Source organism: Prorops nasuta, unplaced genomic scaffold (genome assembly GCF_024137725.1).
Source record: "Prorops nasuta isolate Cenicafe-Biocafe unplaced genomic scaffold, Cenicafe_Pnas_1.2 PNAS00023, whole genome shotgun sequence".
In the NCBI taxonomy this organism is placed as follows: domain Eukaryota; kingdom Metazoa; phylum Arthropoda; class Insecta; order Hymenoptera; family Bethylidae; genus Prorops; species Prorops nasuta.
Window position 1 is genome coordinate 4,073,217 of NW_027116820.1, and position 20,208 is coordinate 4,093,424.

The window sequence follows — 20,208 nt, forward strand, 5'->3', positions numbered from 1 at the left end:
CAATGTAAACGTTTAAAAAATATTAAACATACATTAAGTGATGATGCAGAAGAAAATGTTGATCCACAAGTTGAAAGTATACAAGAAAAATATATAGCAGACTTAGCTCATACGTCTTTAGATGATATTGAAAAAATTAAATATTTATGGGAAAAAACTTTTGAATATCGTCGTAAATGTAATGATACTTTAGACGAGTATTACAAAAAGTTTCCACAATTACGGACTCCCATTGGAAAACAATTAATACAATCAGATTTCCGATTGTTGGAAATAGGGAGATCGGATAGTTTACAATCAAAATGGCCAATTTTATTTGAAAAGATATTAAAAATAGCAGAGAAAAAAAAACAGCATTGAATGTAATGCATAATACCATAGAGTTAAATAGGAAAGATTTGGCTTGGCGAGTTTTTCCTTATTTATTCTCACCAGTGGTAGTGGCAACTGGCATTGAAAAAAAGAAAGTGTGGAAGCCATCATCTTATGAACAATCAAAAGGATTTATTATCTGGATTAATGTGAGTTTCTTATCCATTACAATCATTAATATTTGTTTTTTTTTTCATGCATTAGTTATATTTAAATTTGTTATTACATAGGTTATCACAGATTTAGAAAAAGTTATATCTGAGCAAAAAGATGACGCATTAAAACATAAATTCACTCTTCAGCCATTTATCGTTGCAGTACTCGCTTCAAAAGAAGTAGTGGTTGCATATGTCATAATTAATGATATACGCTATAAATTTGAGGACCTAACAATTGCTGTAACATTTTGCTTCGAAAGTTTCTACGCTTTAAATGCAGAGTATCCCTCCTCGTGTAAACAAATTTGGACGTACATCCAAGAAGAAATTTATATGCACAAAGACAAAAATAGGAATCATAACTACCAAAGTGTGAAATGGATTAAAGACAATTTACGAAAAATAGAAAATTGAATTAATACCGTCAAGATATATTGTCAAATGTTTGTTACCTCAAGACGTTGTTCTTTCTTTAATTATGTTTAACATTCATGTTGTTCGAAAATGTATTCGAAATAGTGATTTTTTATTGAATTGACTTATGCGTCATTTATGAAAATAAATAATTAGTATTTAAATTCATTATTACTATTAGATATTCGTCTTTCATAATTTGTATGCGGTTTTAAGTGTTGCTTCATGTCAGTGAATTTTTTGAATGATCTTAATTTGATTACCATTATAATTAATGAAAACCGACTTATCAACTACATTTTAATATACAATTTATGAAATATTTTGTAATTGTTTAGTTTCAACTAACATTCATAATGGCAGCTCGTTGTACGAAATGTTTGAAACTGATTCCAGGAAATCTTTTGAAATATCATTCAAAATACATACACAAAACCAATAATTTTGGTTATTCTTGTGCTTATAGTTCATGTAGCAGGTCATTTAATACGTGGAAAGCTTTACGGCAACATAACAAAAATATGCATGAGCAATCAGTTGTAGAAAACGATTTTGAAACTGAAAATAGTTCTGTTAATATGCAAGAAAGTATTATGGATTTAGATGTACAGAAATTTTCTACTGACAATAACAATGAGGCCTCTTCAGAAAATATTCGTTGTAGCGAAGAATTATCAGTTTCCAATATTGCGTTAAAAATAGCTGTACAATTGTATGGTGATGTAAAATTAAGCCGAAGTCATGCTGCTAAAATATTTAAGATATTTATCGAGACTATAAATTCAGAAATCTTTAATTCTATAAAAATGGCACTTCTTGAATGCACAAGCAATCCAACTGTACATGAAGTATTAAAAAATTTTAATAATTTTCAATCCAGTTTTTCAAAGTTGAATAGTGAGTATAAAGTTTTTAAGCAATTACGGAAAATGAACTGCATAATCGACCCTGAAAATATAACATTTGGTTTTCGAGAGGAATCTTATTTAAACTCTGTGAATAACATTAAAAGTACAGGGTCCTTTGTCCCATTAAGCAAGATTTTGAAACAATTTTTGGAACTGCCCACTATCCTCGAAGAAACAATAAATTACGTGAAAACATTAAAATATGATGAAAAGATATTCAATGTTATGCAAACTAAATTTTGGAAATCAAAATCATTAAAATCAGACAAGTTCGTTTTACCTATTTTCTTATATGAAGATGATTTTGAATGTGGTAACCCACTAGGCTCTCACGCAGGTGTTTATAAAATGACAGGGATGTATATATCTTTACCCTTTTTACCACCAATTTTACGAGCAAAATTACATAACATATTTCTTCTACAAATAGCACATTCTGATGATATAAAACAATATTCACCTATAATCGTATACAGGCGTGTTGTTGAAGAGTTAAATAATTTGGCTACTGATGGCATTTTGATTGAAAAGAACGGTAAAACATTTAATATTCTTTTTCAACTAACTTTAATTGTAGGTGATAATTTAGGATTGAATTCTATTCTCGGATTTACAAGGAGCTTTAAGTCAAATTATTTCTGTAGGTTTTGCACAGAATCGAAAGTAAACTCCACAAAATCTTGTAAAGCAAATAATTCTTTATTACGCAACAAAAAAAATTATGAGGTCGCTCTTAAGAAAAATGATATAAGTCAAACTGGAATTAAAGAACGAAGTATTTTTAACGATGTTCATGATTTTCATGTTACAGAAAATTATTGTGTCGATATAATGCACGATTTATTCGAGGGAGTTTGTTGTTATGACATTGGTTTAATTTTACATGAATTTATTTTGGTTAAAAAACTTTTTAGTTTGGAAACAGCTAATTTTAGAATAAAATATTTTAATTATGGCGAAGAAAAAAATAAACCCCCACTTTTAACAGAAGTACATGTGAAAGCTTGTCATATCAAAATGTCTGCTGCAGAAATGAAGTGTTTTATCCTAAATGTAGCTTTGTTGTTCGGAGATTTGGTTCCACGGAATTCAAAATTTTGGAAATTATATGTATTGCTTAGGCAAATTATTTGTATTACGTTACAAACATCTATTTCTGCAAATGATACAATATTGATTGATGAACTTATTACACAACATCATAAATTATACATCAAATTATTCAACGAAACATTAAAACCAAAACATCATAATATGCTGCATTATGCACATATTATGAATGCTGTAGGTCCACTTGTTCATATATGGTCAATGAGATTTGAAGCAAAACATAGTTTGTTAAAAGTAGCTTCACATACATCCTGCAATCGAAAAAATTTACCCTTAACTATTGCTACTAAACATCAATTATACTTGAGTAAAATATTCTTTAATTTTCAAAAATTTGAAAAGTCTATAGTATATGAAAAATCAAATACTTTTGATGAATGTCCTAATACAGTACTTCAGCAAATAGAATTCATTAATTTTGACCAACTTGAATACGTTATTATTCAAAATATTAAATACAAGCGTAAGACAATTATTAAACTTTCTTCTTCTAATATGCCCACATATGGTTGCATAAAACAAATCGTTAAAGAAAGCTTAGATTCTGAAGACAAATCTAATTTTGCTTTTATTCTCCAAATTCTTAAATGCGTTAAAAAAGATCATCATTTGCAAAGTTATCAAGTTAAAGAAACACCCGAATATAAATTTGCGAAATATGATTCTTTGTTATATTTTGAAACAAGAAACTGTATTGTGATGTCAAACGGAGAATCATATATAACATATGATAATCACCTTTATTAATTTCTTAATATAATGGTTTTGTTTTCTTATTCAACAGTTTTTTTACCTACATTTAAATATATTTCTGTTCGTTAAAAGTTTAAAAGATAGTATAATACTCTTTATTATTAAAATTACTGAAAGCGTTTCTTATGTTTGTATTAATAACAAAATTAAAAATTTTTTTTCTTTGTAAAATAAAATGCTTTAAAAAAATTTTTATATTTATTTTAATACCTCACATTATGTGATACGACACAAAAGAAAAATAAATTTAATAAACTACTTATCCAGAACAATAATAAACAACATTAAACTAAAATGGTAATAATTACTATACTATATCATTCAATTTAGCTAATTGATTTTCGTAGTAAAAAGTATGTATTAATTAATAAAGATACTTGAATATTAGGCTAAATATAAAAATTAATTTATTTCCAAATAACAATAATACAGTTTTTAGTTTACTTTCAATACTTTATAAAGTAATGTAGCAATTTTTATAATTCCTTTTATATGCATTCCAAGTAACTAAGGAAATATAGTAAATCACACGTTGAATAAACTGTTTCTTCTTAAAATCTCCCAGAGGTTAACATTTCATGTTCTTTATTCTAACGGTAGGTGGCCACAATTTTCCTAACCGATGTGCACTTTCTCGCAAGTGCACATCAAGGCTTCGGTTTGTATATATAAAGCAAGGTTCCAATGTACAGATGTATGTTGTTCGTCTATAGGTATTATGTGTGAATAGACCCACGAAATCGAAATACTTTAATGAATAAGTATATATCTATATAAACATTACACCAACAAACTCTCATAAGGTAAGTAAGCATCAATTTAATTATTAATATACTTGTCATCAGCTTTTCAGGTTATTTGAAACTAGCAAAATATAGTTGATTGTATTATAGATTTATAGCAAATTTGTAGTTCCTCCCTACTTTAATGCAGGTTACCGTGCAACGTTAGAAATTGTTGCGATATAATATTAGCAGGTTAAATGGTGGTACAAACGTACATTGTTAAATAACTGGTATAATAATTCCTGAGATTAAATGTTGTATAGAGTTTGTGATTGCTTCAAAGCTGTGTTTGAAGCAATGTAAGAGAATACGCTTACTTCAAAATTCAGTGAAATATTTTTATGTAAAGTTTAGGTTATTTTTACTACATTTTTATCGTTACTGGTACTGCAATCTCTACTTCTTTTTACTCCTTCTTAAAAGTTGATGCATGATTTTTAACAATATTTATAAAGTTCAAAGCACTACATTCTTTCTGTTACTGAAAAATTAAAACTTATAATTCCTTCATCATAAAACGCATAGTTTAGTGAACGAGAAAATAAATAGAGTCTGTTACTTATTATACAATGATTACAATGTCTTCAAAAAATGTATTACTTTTTACTATTTTATATTGTTTCAACAACGTAATTTATGTAGGAGCAATAACTATATATAAGTAATTTCCTATACTAGAAAATAAAGCTTTTTGTACAATAAAAAAATAATTTAAAATACCAAACTTTTATAGTTTTAATAATAATAATATAAAGGTTTTCCTTAACTCATTATCATAGTACTTAATACCTCTAACTATATACTTATCAGGACTACTACATCGATTTTATAGTTAATATACTTTTCTGTCATCTGAACTATATTTGTCGTTAACGTTACTATATCTGTCGATAGTATTTTTAACTATTTCAAAAAAGTTGAGGCCCTATTTTACTTCATTTTTATAGTTCCAAATACCATTTTTTTCTCTCCGTGTAATTTACAAAATAATTAGAAATAAGACATTTGAACATGGCATTGAATATACAAATTATATACTAATTTATATTTACACATTTTATTAAATTATGGCAGAAGAAAATATTATGAATATGAAATTTCTGTACTGAAAATATTTAACAATCTTTTACAATTGTATAATTATCTGATTGAGGAAAAGCTTTAGTTTATAATTGTGTCTTTGAATCTATCGTTAAAAATGCACGATAATTTCTAGTTCCTTTAACTATTTTCACTTTTCAAAAAAATCTCGTTTAAATTATTTTAATGCTTATTAAAACACTTTGTACGAGATTTTTTTGAAAAGTGAAAATAGTTAAAGGAACTAGAAATTATCGTGCATTTTTAACGATAGATTCAAAGACACAATTATAAACTAAAGCTTTTCCTCAATCAGATAATTATACAATTGTAAATGATTGTTAAATATTTTCAGTACAGAAATTTCATATTCATAATATTTTCTTCTGCCATAATTTAATAAAATATGTAAATATAAATTAGTATATAATTTGTATATTCAATGCCACATGTTCAAATGTCTTATTTCTAATTATTTTGTGAATAAATAACGACTGCTTATAAAGCAGAATAATAATAAATATATTGTTAATTTATAATAGTTATAAAAATGTAAACAAATAATTAAAACGTTATTAACTCGCATTATTCATCTACATTTCGACAGTAAACCTAAACATTGAGAAACTGTATCATATCCACATCGTCCGAAAGTCATACTTAAGCCCTAGCACACTCCGGGACGACACTGGACTTTGACACGAAACGAATAATCACCCTTACTTCGGCTTGCAAGAGCTGGCTCTCTTCTTTCCCTCTCTCTTTCTCTCTTTCTCTCCTTCTCTCCTTCTCTCCTTCTTTGTCTCTCGCTCTCTCCTTTCTCTCCGGATACCCAATGCTGGCCCTTAGGACTGGAAAGCTCCGCTGTCCGCTATGGGTTGGCGGCAGGGTGGCAGTCGTCGCACTTAATCGCACGTTTTCTTTTTACTAGTCACGGTATGCGGCGGCTGCTGCTCTGTCGCAGAACTAGTATCGGCGGCGGGGAATTAAACCCGGGGCACTATGTGTCACCTTTGACATCTAAACTACGTGTGTCGGAGCAGTTCGCGGGAGCGAGTAAGGCCCTCCGCCTGTCCCGCCGCTGCCCCGATACACCCATCGCGCGATACTAGGAAGCCGACAAGTTATCGATCCTCTATCAATAACTCATCGGTTGATAACTTCCTAGTTCGCACACAACCCGCCTATCTAGCGCTTAAGACTAGCAAAGCGCTAGATGGCACCTATTGTAACGCTGCGGGAACGCAGCGTTACATTATATATTTTAATATATATTCCCGTTCAATAAAATTAAAAGATCGAATACACATGTAAGAATCTTTAGTTGATTCTAAAATAGTAGAGCGGACAGGCAGGAATCAAGTGAGGGTGAATTAACCAACTCGTGTTCTGCAGTAATATAACTGTAATAACAACATTGAGATAATTATACAATCTAATTACACATTATTGATACAGGTGATTTTGCCACACATACCTGAATAAACACAAATTGTTGGTTTCTTCAGGAGAAAGTTTTACACATAAACTTTAGATACTCGCTACTAGGAATCGCGACTATGCTCCTCCAGGACATGGAACTCTCCCTGCCACAGTCAAATTCCCCTCCTCACGGGCGCCTTTAATCACGTGATCCTCTCAATCGCACGTAAGCATCGGTCGCTCGATCGATGCGAACAAGCGGCTAAGTTTGAAAAGGGTCAAATTTACACACATACTGTCTCTATGAGTTTACTGCGTTTTCTTTCATTTTCATCAAAAATTTATTCCTAAGACGAATTCGAAATATTACAAAAAGTGCTGAGACCCCCCCCCCCCCCAAAAAACACTTTCGTGTAAAAAAAACGGCAAGTAATTTTGCCCTTTCTCTCTCCAATAATAGTAATTGCAACAACAAAAATTATTACAGGAAATAAATAGCAAACAAAAAAACGGACAACACAAAGAATTGAACTAATTTAGATTAGATAAGTAATTATATTTTTGGTCCCAATAATAGTAACAACAAACAAAGTTATTATAGAAAATAAATCTCAAACAAAAATATCGGCAAAACAAAGGATAGAAATGATTTATAAATTCGATAAGTAATCAAGCGGCAACATAAAGCATTGAGATCACATAAATTAGGCAAGTAAAAAAACTGAATGAATAATTAATCATTATATAATTTTTTATACATACTACTTGCCAGGATGGGCCAAAATGTGTTGCGACGGACTTTATTGGCGGGGTTTAGTCGCCGAAAGTCGTCCGGGTTACCGACTGAGAGGGATTAAAAATGAGTTGGACAAGTTTAAATAAAGTACAATAAAGGCGGGTTTATTTGCTGAGTTAAAAGCTCAAAAGAAATATAATACAATATCTTACAAGGCTTACATCTATTTGTGTTCGTGTTGTGTGTGTGCTGCCGCTGCAGGTGTGTTCGTAAATTGTGACCTTAAATATTAGCGCTGGTACTTAATGCTTATGAAATCGCCCGCTGGCGTCGCTATTTCGGTTAGCCTCAACGGAGGGGCTGCGGATTCACGGCGACAGACGGCGCGGCGGTCGGTGGCCACTCGGCGGGGCCCGGACTACGACAAAATGGCGTCGTTTTAGCGCATAGGTTGCCCAATATGGCGGGTGAGCTGAAAATAAGCGGTTAGCGGCTGTAAAGAGAATGCCGGCGGTCCGGAGAACTCCTGGACGCGGCGGTTAGTATGGCATGTGCGGAGGAGGTGCTAAGATGATGCGGAGAACTCCTGCATCGGGATGTGCTCGGAGAACTCCTGAGCGAAAGATGGGTGCACGCGGAGAACTCCTGCGTAGGAAAGGTTGGGAGTGTATCCGGAGAGCTCCTGGATACGGATCCCTTTACTCGGCTCGGGCTCGGTCTTATATACCCGTTCGAGCCGCCGAGGCCGGCGGCGGCGGCGCCTCGGGCGGCCATTGTGGTAAGGAGAGGAGTCACGTACTGAGAACGCTATACTCCGCGCGGGCTATAGTGTGGGCCGCGGTATCGGTCCCAGCACTATAGCTTTCCCCACTACGCGGTATCGTAGGTGGGGTAGCGGAACGGTGAGCGTCTCGTCACACCTCCCCCCTCCTTACCAGACCGATTCGTTGGTAATAATCGGTCGTCCAATCTTACTTCTCTTCTTCCTTACGGCGGGAGCTGGTGGTTTTGTCCTAGGGCCTTTTTGTCCAATCTCCAAAAAAAATCCTAGGGAATTTCGGGCGGTCGATCGGTGACAGTTGGTACTCCTGGTGTCTAAGCGTCTCTCCGTAGGCCTCGGTGAGCCAAATGCACGTGGTGTCTGTTTGATTGATAAAATGGATGTTTCAAGGCTTCCCAGCCTCTATCGGACTTGTGGATTATGTTTGCGGTTTTATGGGCGGAATTCCGGGGAATTTCCGCGCTCGAAAAATGCTCACTACTTCAGGTTTTTAGGCCTGAAGTAGGAGCGGATCTGCGATCCTCGGCGACGCAGGATCCAAGCACCAGTCTCCACCTCCACGCGGTAGCGAGCCTTATAATGCTGCAGTTGCCGTATCTCCACACGGTGCCTGATCTCCTCCGGAATTCCGACGACGGAGCGTTCCATCGGGAGGGAAATCTCTGTGACGGAATCCGGGGAGGGCACCGGCTCCGATGGCGGCAACCGAGCTGGGTGGACGGACGGTGGGACCCTTTGCGTAGGTTGGTTGCGTCTTGTTGTTGCCGGTTGCGTTGGCCGGTTAGGCCGGTTCGGCGGAACGGTCGGTTTTCTAAACACCTCAAACGGCTCAGAAGGAGCCGGAGGAAAAATGGCGGCTAGTTCAGCCTCAATCTCTTTTAAGGGAGATATTCTTCCAGGTATTGGAGCTGTCATTTCGGCCAAAATGGCGTCAATGTCCAACTCCAATACTTCGGAGTCGGCTGAACTGGTCGCAGCTCTACACGCGGGAGTTGGCGCGGTTGCTGGAGGGGGCGCGGGAGCGCGAGCGGGGCGCTTGGGTGCCGTAGCGGGTGGAGGCGCGGGGGCCTTTCGCTTGGCGGCCAAGCGCTTGGCTATAGAAGCCCGGCTGACGGGCGGGCCGACAGGGGCGGCTACGTCCGGCAGGCGGGATTTCGGTGGGTGGCGGGGGACGGGGATTACTCGTCTCTCGATGCCCAGTGTGGGCTTTTGCGGGGGAGCGGCTGGGAAGGCTGCTAAAGCGCGGCGGGCAGACCGGTGCTGGTCCATTGTCGACACTGCAATGTCTTTTTGGGCTTGCTTCGCGCTTTATATACCCAATTTTTGCGAAAGCGGGGCCCCTCTGGGTTACCCCCGCTCCGGGTATCGGGACACCTGTGCATGCTTTAAGCTCTTTAACATGGTGATTTCCGATAGATAAGCCTTCTTTATTTTTGAGCTTAAAAATGACAGGTGACGGTGCTGCCACGACGGTGTAAGGCCCAGAGTAGCGCGGAGCTAGTTTACCGGTATAGTTCCGGGACGCGTCCGATAGGTGGTGCTTGCGTTTCATAACTAGGTCTCCTATCTGAGGGCGCCACTCTCGGCGACGAAGATCATAGTGTCTCTTCTGCGCTTGCGTGGCGTTTTGCTGTCGCTTGTGGGCTTTTCCCCTAGCCGTTCCTAAACGCATCAAAATTTCCTCATGTTCTTGTACATCGGTCCTAGTGACTTCTTGGTCGATATTATCGAGGTTTTCGGTATGGAGGGCCCCAGGTGCGTTCAGAGATCTCCCGAAGTTGAGGAATGCCGGACTAAAACCAGTACTGGCTTGTTTAGCAGTATTTAGGGCAAAAATGAGTTCGGGAAGTTTCTCGTCCCAGTTTCGGTGGTCTTTGCCTACATACTGGCTAATCATGGTTTTTATGGTCCGATTCGCCCGTTCTACCGGATTACATTGTGGCGAATAAGGCGGTGTTCTTCGGTGTTCGATCCCGAGGTCCTGGAGGCCGTTACTGAACTCGTGATTGACGAATTGCCGTCCGTTATCGGTTGTGAGGATTTTTGGGCAACCAAAGCGGTAGATTATTAGCTCTCGGAGGGCTTTCAGGCAATTTTTAACGGTAGCGGTCGGAAGAGGTTTGGTTTCTACCCATCGAGTAAAACGGTCTTGGATGACTAAAAGGGTCGTGTTTCCCTTTTTTGATCGTGGTAGCGGGCCTACTAAGTCTATGGAGATGTTTGTCCATGGTTCGGTGCTATGTTTTGTGAACATTTTTCCGGCTGTTCCCCGTTGATCGATTTTGTGCTGTTGGCAAGAAGTACAGTTCTGCACGTATTTTCTACTTTCTCGCATCATTCCTGGCCAGAAGTATCTTTCGGCTAGCCGAGCTTGCGTGCGGGCGACTCCTTGATGTCCAGCCGTTGGTTTATCGTGACATTCTTCTAATACTCGCTGGCGGAGTTCGGTGGGGACGCATTGGCACCAACCATGCCGAGGATGGTGATAGTATAGTATGTTTTTGTCCAGAGTATAATTGGGGATTTGTCCAGGTTTCTTGGTAACTAGTTCAGTCATGCGGGTGTACCATGGACACGGGGTCTTCTCCAGTTGATATATTTCTGGTTCGTTACTGGCTTTTGATGGTGCTCGTGATAAAGCGTCGGGTACGTAGTTTGAGGCGCCTTTACGGTATTTTACTTCAAAGTCGTATTGCTGTAGAGCCATAGACCACCTGGCTAATCGGCCGTTGGGGGCTGGGAGACTTCGAAGCCATTTTAAAGAGAAATGGTCGGTGATTACCGTGAAGTGATATCCTTCGAGATATGGTCGCATTTTCTCGATTCCCCATATGACCGCTAGGCATTCTTTCTCGGTGGCCGAATAGTTGATCTCTGCCCCTCTTAAAGTCCGACTGGCGTAGGCGACTACGTGTTCCTTACCCTCAATATCCTGCGTGAGGACCGTCCCGAGTCCTATATCGCTAGCATCGGTTTGCAGCGAAAATTCCTTGGAGAAATCTGGACAAGTTAGGACGGGAGCCTCGGTGAGCTGTTTTTTTAACTGTTGGAATGCTTCTTCTTGATTCATTCCCCAGTCCCAATGTTGCTTCTTCTTCAGGAGTTTGTTGAGAGGTTCGGACGTTGTTGCGACGTTTGGTAGAAAGCGACGATACCACGAGACCATGCCTAGGAATCTTCGTAGTTCGGGTATATTTGTCGGTGCCGGTATGGCCGAGATTGCTTCGACCTTATCGGGATCTGTATGTAGTCCGTTTTGATCGACGATATGTCCTAAGTAACGGAGACTAGTTTGTCCAAATTTACTTTTGTCCAAATTAATCTGAAGATTTGCTTTTTTTAGTCGACGTAATACTTCTCGTAAGGCTTGGAAGTGTTCTTGGAATGTACTTCCGAGTACGATGATGTCGTCGAGGTATGCAAAGGCATATGGCTCCATGGCTGGACCTATTACTCTGTCCAGAAGCCTTTGGAAGGTAGCCGGTGCGGAGTGTAACCCGAAGGGCATTACTTTAAATTGGTAATGGCCTCTTCCAGGAATGGCGAAGGCCGTTATGGGTCGGCTTTCCGGATTGAGGGGTATTTGCCAGTATCCATTCTTCAGATCGATAGTTGATAGGTATTTGGCCCCCTTGAGTTTGTCCAAAATGTTTTGGACCGGTGGTAACGGGTATGCGTCCCGTTCGGTAACTGTATTGACTTGTCGGAAGTCAATACAAAATCGGTATTTCCCGTCCTTCTTTTTGGCTAATACGATCCCAGAATTCCAAGGGCTGTCGGAAGGCTCGATTACATCCTCGGCTAACATTTTGTCCAGTTCTTGATCTATAATACCCTGTAGTTTTGGGTTATAGGTTCGGTACCGTTGTCGGATGGGTTCTTGTTCAGTTCTGACGCGGATGTAGTGTTGAGCCCAAGTGGTATGTTGTTTGGACTTGTCCGTTGTCCGAAGTTCTTCCTGTACCATTTGGTCCAGTTGTTCTCTCTCGGTGGGGGAACATTTGTGTAAGCCTCTGGTGTTCTCGGAGGACTTGAGGCAGGTTTTTAACGGTACTGTGGTACTCCATTGGAATCCTATGCGATTTAGGAAGTCTAACCCTAGCAGGACGTCTACGGGTAGCGTAGGTAGGAGACGGAAGAGATGGTGAAGATTTACCTTTTGTAGCCGAACTTTCAATCGGGTAGTTTCAGTTACCGGGATCTTCTCTCCGTTTGCCAACCTGGTTGACTCCTGTAGTGGACGGGTCGGTGGTTTGCATTCCTGGAACACTTTGGTTCCAATATAAGAATGAGTTGCTCCAGTATCAATCAGGGCTCGGTAATTCCGGTTATTGATACGGAGCAGGATGTGCGGACGGGGGTCTTTTATTCTGTGGTAGGGGGTCGGGAGGCCTCGCCTATCTCTCGACCCGCGACAGGGTTTCCCGGACATGGACATTCTCGGGAATATACTCCTTCTTTGCCGCATCGTGAGCAGAACAGTTTGCGGGGGCGTTTGCAGTTGCGGCGGGTGTGACCACGCTGGCCACAATTCCAACAACATTCCTTGGAGTCGTAAGAAGTGCCAGCTGTGGCTACTGCTTTCTCAGAGCGAGATTTCTTAGAGTCGGTTTTGCCGGCGAAAGCTTTATTTAGCTCTAGGTTACTCTCGTATTCTTGTCCAAGCTCGATAAGATCAGCTAGAGTTTGGACTTCCCTCCGCCGAATGTATTGTCTATATGCTGGTTGGAGGTTATTATAATAACGCTCCAATCGAGCGGCTCGGGACATTTCTCCATGTCGGCGCATGAGAGTACCTATACCGGTGATATAGTCCAGGATCTTTTCCTGCGGTTTTTGTATCCTTTGGCGGATACTTTCTTCTAAAGAAGCCTGGAACCGGGCAGGAAGGTATTGACGGCGAAAGAGCGTATTAAATTCTGCCCATGTGTTAATGTCCTCTTTGATTAGCCGGTACCAGAGGAGAGATTGGCCGGCCAATAGGATCGGTAAGCAGGCGAGCAGCTCTGCTTCTGCGATTTGATAACTTTCCTGGAGTTCTTCGATTCTCTCCAGAAAGTTTAGGGGTTCTTTCCCCTCAAATCGAATGCCTGATTTACGAGCCCATTCTAAGGCTTGCCGTGGGTCGAAATCGGGTTCTTCCCTTTCCTCGACGTCTCTGGAGTTGCCGGGTTTCATGTTAGCTAAATGGTAAGCGACAAGTCGTTCGCGGAGTTTGTCCCGATCTCCTTCCGTGGATAGCTGTAGAGAAGCGAGTCTTTTTGCGAGGTCCGCTTTATTTAGCTTATAAATAAAACCGGTAGTAGTCTTCGGCCGGGGCATTAAACTGTCCTTTCAATCGCTCTCAGTCCCTGTTCGGGCGCCAATTTGCGACGGACTTTATTGGCGGGGTTTAGTCGCCGAAAGTCGTCCGGGTTACCGACTGAGAGGGATTAAAAATGAGTTGGACAAGTTTAAATAAAGTACAATAAAGGCGGGTTTATTTGCTGAGTTAAAAGCTCAAAAGAAATATAATACAATATCTTACAAGGCTTACATCTATTTGTGTTCGTGTTGTGTGTGTGCTGCCGCTGCAGGTGTGTTCGTAAATTGTGACCTTAAATATTAGCGCTGGTACTTAATGCTTATGAAATCGCCCGCTGGCGTCGCTATTTCGGTTAGCCTCAACGGAGGGGCTGCGGATTCACGGCGACAGACGGCGCGGCGGTCGGTGGCCACTCGGCGGGGCCCGGACTACGACAAAATGGCGTCGTTTTAGCGCATAGGTTGCCCAATATGGCGGGTGAGCTGAAAATAAGCGGTTAGCGGCTGTAAAGAGAATGCCGGCGGTCCGGAGAACTCCTGGACGCGGCGGTTAGTATGGCATGTGCGGAGGAGGTGCTAAGATGATGCGGAGAACTCCTGCATCGGGATGTGCTCGGAGAACTCCTGAGCGAAAGATGGGTGCACGCGGAGAACTCCTGCGTAGGAAAGGTTGGGAGTGTATCCGGAGAGCTCCTGGATACGGATCCCTTTACTCGGCTCGGGCTCGGTCTTATATACCCGTTCGAGCCGCCGAGGCCGGCGGCGGCGGCGCCTCGGGCGGCCATTGTGGTAAGGAGAGGAGTCACGTACTGAGAACGCTATACTCCGCGCGGGCTATAGTGTGGGCCGCGGTATCGGTCCCAGCACTATAGCTTTCCCCACTACGCGGTATCGTAGGTGGGGTAGCGGAACGGTGAGCGTCTCGTCACAGTGTAAAGCATATTTGAGTCTTCGTTACAGTTGCATTTTGAATTATCTACTACTCTACACTTTTTGGGCCGTCCTGGCAAATAGTATGTATACAAAAATTATATAATAATTAATTATTCATTCAGTTTTTTTACTTGCCTAATTTATGTGATCTCAATGCTTTATGTTGCCGCTTGATTACTTATCGAATTTATAAGTCATTTCAATCCTCTGTTTTGCCGGTATTTTTGTTTGAGATTTATTTTCTATAATAACTTTGTTTGTTGTTATTTTTATTGGGACCAAATATAATTACTTGTCTAATCTAAATTATTTCGATCCTTTGTGTTGCCGATATTTTTATTTTATATTTATTCCCTGTAATAATTTTTGTTGCTGGAATTACTATTTTCGGAGAGAAAAAGGGCAAAATTACTGACCGTTTTTTTTTTACACGTAAGTGCTTTTTGGGGGTGTTTCTCTTACGAGCGCATCGAACCGGCCGATACCCTTAGAAAAGAAGTTTCGCGCGGCTTGTTTGCTAAACTAAGGTGAAATAGAGGGCGAAAGATAGGTCCAAGAAAAGTATATCATTCCCTTTCCCACTCATGCTCCACCTGAACTAACCGAACATCAGTGACGAAATCTGAGACATGCACGTACCCCTGTAACTGTGTACGTGATAAGCGAGCGGCGGCAGTAGTGGGGTTGGCTCACCGATGCACCGTTGCACTGTGTGCGTGCTAACTAGTGGCGGCGTGGTAGGGTTACCAAATTCCCACGAGTTATCATCTCTGGGTCCTTGCCGTTGTGGTGAGATCGGCTACGAAGCCTGGAACTCTCAGGGAATGATGTGTCAACACATGACTTTGACCTGCGCTTCGTCTAGACGGTAGGTTTCGTGGCTAGCAACCACGATGTCAATCGGCTGCCACTACTGAAACAGAAGCAGTCAAGACTTTGCGAGTGGATCTGCGGTACATAAGTTATACGAGGGTTTCCAGAGTTCAGTCACGAGTTGTGGCCGTGAAGGGTGTGACCCTGTACTATTTTAAGATAGTACATGTTCACTAAAACGATATACATGTCTTTCTATAGAACCATGAGACATATTATGGTCACAGTATCAAGGCCATAATACCGTGTCATATACGCTTGGCCTACCTTTTTTTTTTTTTTTTTCCGACGCTTTGCGAGGTAGGGGGAAACTTCTTAAAGCCTTACGGCTTGTTAAGTACCTCTGGCGGCCGATGTTTTGGCCAGAGGTTATGTGGGATTCTAACCCACCAAAACCCCCTACCTGCCCCCCTACCCGGTACCAAGCATAGCTTATAACATCAGGTAGGAGGGTATACGCTCTACTCTACGACCGTATGCGGTCATCCCCAGACAAACAAAAACCCCAGACTCTACCCCACCCCAGAGGAGAGAGCAGCAGACTCCTCAGCTCGGACTCTACTGTCCTTGGAGGTGAGGACCCTAACCGAGAAGCTAGAAAATGCATTCCAAGCTCTCGGCGTACTCGTAACATGGGACACAAAGGTCTCCACCTCCAACGAGGGCACACCTAAAGCATCACAGAGTTCTGCTCTTTCGCATTCCCACAGGGGACACCACAACAGCGTGTGCTCTGCCGTATCCGCGACCGGATTCGGGGAGCACCAGAAGTCGGGAGTCGCCCTGCGGACGCTTGGCCTACCTATCATCTGTAATACAGTATAAAGTACGGTGATTGATAGGTCATAAAAGTAGAGTAACGATCGTGGCCAATAAGTCGTGTGTTAAATAGGCCTAACGAACTACGGCTTTCCGCAACTCCCGAATATTCAAGTTGAATTTTCGGAAGAAGTCGGACCTTGGGTCTGATTGGTGGTACCAATAACTTAATCGGCTCCGCCAATTAGATTTATAGTTATGAAGAGTTGGGGGTAAGGGACCAACAGCTCATTGCTGGTCTCTCCCGATTTTTACGACACACGTACTTTAGTCCTGAAAGAGTTCAGACGCGGATTTAAGGATTGTATCGGAAAGTGTGGCGACTGCTCTGCTCAACTCGGCTCTGCTCTGCTCTGCTCAACTCTGCTCTGCTCGACTTTGCTCTATCCGGATCGGCTCTACTCTGCTCTGCTCTGCTCTGCTCGACGCCGCTCTGCTCTGATCTGCTCTGCTCTGCTCAACTCTGCTCTGTTCTGCTCAACTCGGGTCTGCTCTGCTCTGCTCTGCTCTGCTCTGCTCTGCTCTGCTCAACTCTGCTCGGCTCTGCTCTGCTCGACGCCGCTCTGCTCTGCTCAACGCTGCTCGGCTCTACTCTGCTCTGCTCGACTCTGCTCTACTTCCGCCGAGGGATCCGGCCGCCTCCGTCAACTTCACGGGAAAGGTTAGCGGGAGTCCCAACTCCTAGAACTCCTTATACTACGAGTAAAATTCGGAAAATGCGCTTAATAGCCGTGATATCGCCAAAAATCACGAATTACGAGTTAAACCTACTCCCAAAGTGCGTGAATTGGGAATTAGAGACATAAATTGATGATGGAAATAATAATATAACGTCGAGAAAACTTTGAGATTCGCAATTAATTCAAGGACCAAGTCATTGGTGGACTTACGGATATGGACTATAGATAATTTTATATGTAACTTACGTTCAATTCTTTTATCGATTACCGTGTGTATAATGCCGTACTAACGTCTTGTAGTATCCGGAAATTTGGATATGCGCTTACAGTATAGTTGATGGATTGAATTCGGTTATAAAGAGTGATCGGGATATTCGTTCAGTTTCGAATTTCGTTACGTTTAATATAGTTTAGTCGCGTTTAACCAGGGGTGCATTCCGAAGTCGAATTCTCCCCGAAAGGAGCTACCTCGTTCGATCACCTCGTGGGAATACAGTTCGCTTCTCTCGTTGGAAGGAACCCCGGAGGTGAATTCTCCCTGAAGGAGCTACTCCGTTCGGTTCTCTTCGAGAAAGTATAGTTTCGTTAAAAGGTCGCAGGAGAAACACCTGCCTTGAGAAGGCCTTTAGTTTATTTGTTAGTAGCTTAGTAGAGAAATTCGTTGGAGTGATCCCGAGCACTCCGGAAAACCGTATTCCAGGCCATCCGTAATTACAGTTTCATAGAATATGAAGAACGATCTATGCGCTATGAGATCTGACATATACAGCGATGTCTTTACGGAAATATAGAGAAGCTATTATCGAATATATTGTGTGGTACTTTGACCCGAACTGCCAAACTCTTCCGTATTTTCGTTTCAGGGACTCACCCACTTTCCGCTTCCGCAACCCTAACCTTATACTGACTGAGCTAGTTGGTATTTTAGTTTGACGATTACCGTATTTTGCGATCACTACAGTACAGTGGTTCTTTAAGGAACCTGGCGCCCAACTTACGTTTTAGATTTTGATTGCGTTACAGTTTACGAATATCCAAGGGTCAGCCAAAATTTTTGTAGTGTAGCAAGGGACGAGGAGCCCAACTATATATGGAGTGCCATAGGGCCACTATACCTTGCACATACCCTACCTCTAGCACCGAGAAGAGTCCACTGCATGTAGGGTATAGCATCTGGTCCAACGTGGCCATAGGGATGTGTGAGATGAAGGTAAAATGAACGAATGGCTGTTAAACCCCACAAATTCTAATAGAACAGGACAAAGTGGTCCAGTTGACGAGATCTGCAAGTATTAGCAGTATGGCAAGCACTAACAGTGAAGCTAGGAAACGCCCGCGGGCTGAGGAGGACGATGTTCCGCAGTGTATTAACTTCACGCCAGGAGTAGCGGAGTTAGAGACGCTCAAATTCATAGAGGAAATTAGAAGAAAATTTGTGAAAGCTGTAAGCGAGGACAAGCATAAAGTAAGCAAGGCATCTAAGGAACTCTTAGAAAGGTTACTAAGCCAGGTAAGCGGATTCGTACAAAGTCTAGCCATTGAGAATATGACTCTCAAAAGTAGACTTTGCCATCTCGAGAAGCGATTCAATGTACCTGCAATCGGACTAACTTATGCATCGGTAGCCGCCTCAGTAAAACCTCCACCGGTTATGAGAAACCGGGATAAGGGCATTAGCCATAAGCCCAAATATGCTCTCATTATTAAGAAGATGAAGCCGGAGGCGAACAAAGATCATAACGCGGAATCCATAAAGAGTATTCTTAGGCAAACTGTAAAGCCTACAGTGGAGAAAATAAGAATTAATAATGTTCGTAAAACGTATGCTGGAAATGTCGTCATCGAGGTAGCGGACAATGAGGACCTATGAAAGCTGAAGGAGAATAAGACCTTAATCGATAAAGGATTGAAAGTTTGCGGCACAAGTAAGAGTAGTCTGAGAGTCATCGTGTTCGACATGCTATCTGACCTCGCTTCCAGCAATATAGCTGAAGCACTGCACAAGCAGAACCCTGGTATTGCCCAAAATGTTACTTTGGAAGTTTTCAGAGAGGAGTATATCCCCAAATGCAAAGTGGGAAAAAGGGACACTGAGAGTACTAACTAGGTCTGTGAAGTCACACCTAGCATAAGGAACGTCCTTCTAAATAGGGGGCACCTGTACATAGATTGCAGAAGATGTAAAATTAAGGATTATCTGAATGTAAGTAGGTGTTTTAAGTGTTAAGGCTTTGGGCACACTTCGAAGTACTGGGCAACTAAACAGGACACCTTTAGTCGTTGTACAGGACAACACCAATCTAAAGACTGCACCCATATGCCCAACCTGTAAAAGAAGGGGCAAAGCACACGCGTACAAGGTAGGGACGAAGGAGTGTAACAGTCACAATCTCGCAATACAAAATATAATTGATAAGACCGACTATGGCGAATAATGGTGGGTTCAAAATAGCCCAAGCAAACCTCGGTCGAGGAAGCGTGGCTACGACAGAGCTAAGACGTAAAGCGGAACAAGGTGATTATGATGTCCTAGCCATTCAGGAGCCGTACACGGCCTTCAACAAGGTTGCGGGGATGGGGTTGTCCCATCGGGTCCTCACAGGTAACAAACTTAATAAGCCGCCCCTAGCGTGTATCGTCCTTGTGAATCTGGAGGTAGACGTTCACCTCCTGGATCATCTTTCCAACGCACATTATGTGGTTGCCGAGTTGAGGACGAAGCAGGGAGCTTTCCTTTTAGCTTCTTTATAATGCCAACCAACCGGCAACATCCACTCCTTTTTGAGGAATGTGAGCGACACACTCCTTTCTATAACAGGGAAACTTCTAATTGTAGCCGCAGACATAAATGCAAACAGCAGCATGAGGTTTAATAAGTCTACATATGCTAGCAGACAAGCAGAAAATTGGGGCAGCATCGTGGAAGATTTCATTGCTGAATATAGGCTAGTAGTGCTTAATGTGTGACCCAAATAAGCTATACACTTTCCACAACACCAATGGGGAGAATAACATTGACGTCACGCTATGTACAATGCAGGCCGCAGATAAGATACACAATTGGGTTGATCAGGATCAGA

General features: G+C 41.3%; 1 protein-coding gene across 1 annotated transcript; it reads left to right on the top strand.

The window, feature by feature from the left end:
• Positions 1 to 1,300: 1,300 nt before the first annotated feature.
• On the top strand, positions 1,301 to 4,927 carry LOC136781637 (uncharacterized). The gene is made up of 9 exons (XM_066740531.1): positions 1,301 to 2,387; positions 2,430 to 3,658; positions 3,747 to 3,880; positions 4,104 to 4,176; positions 4,316 to 4,373; positions 4,478 to 4,518; positions 4,609 to 4,661; positions 4,764 to 4,799; positions 4,855 to 4,927. The coding sequence occupies exons 1-9, from the start codon at positions 1,301 to 1,303 to the stop codon at positions 4,925 to 4,927; spliced, it is 2,784 nt and encodes a 927-aa protein (XP_066596628.1).
• Positions 4,928 to 20,208: the final 15,281 nt, after the last annotated feature.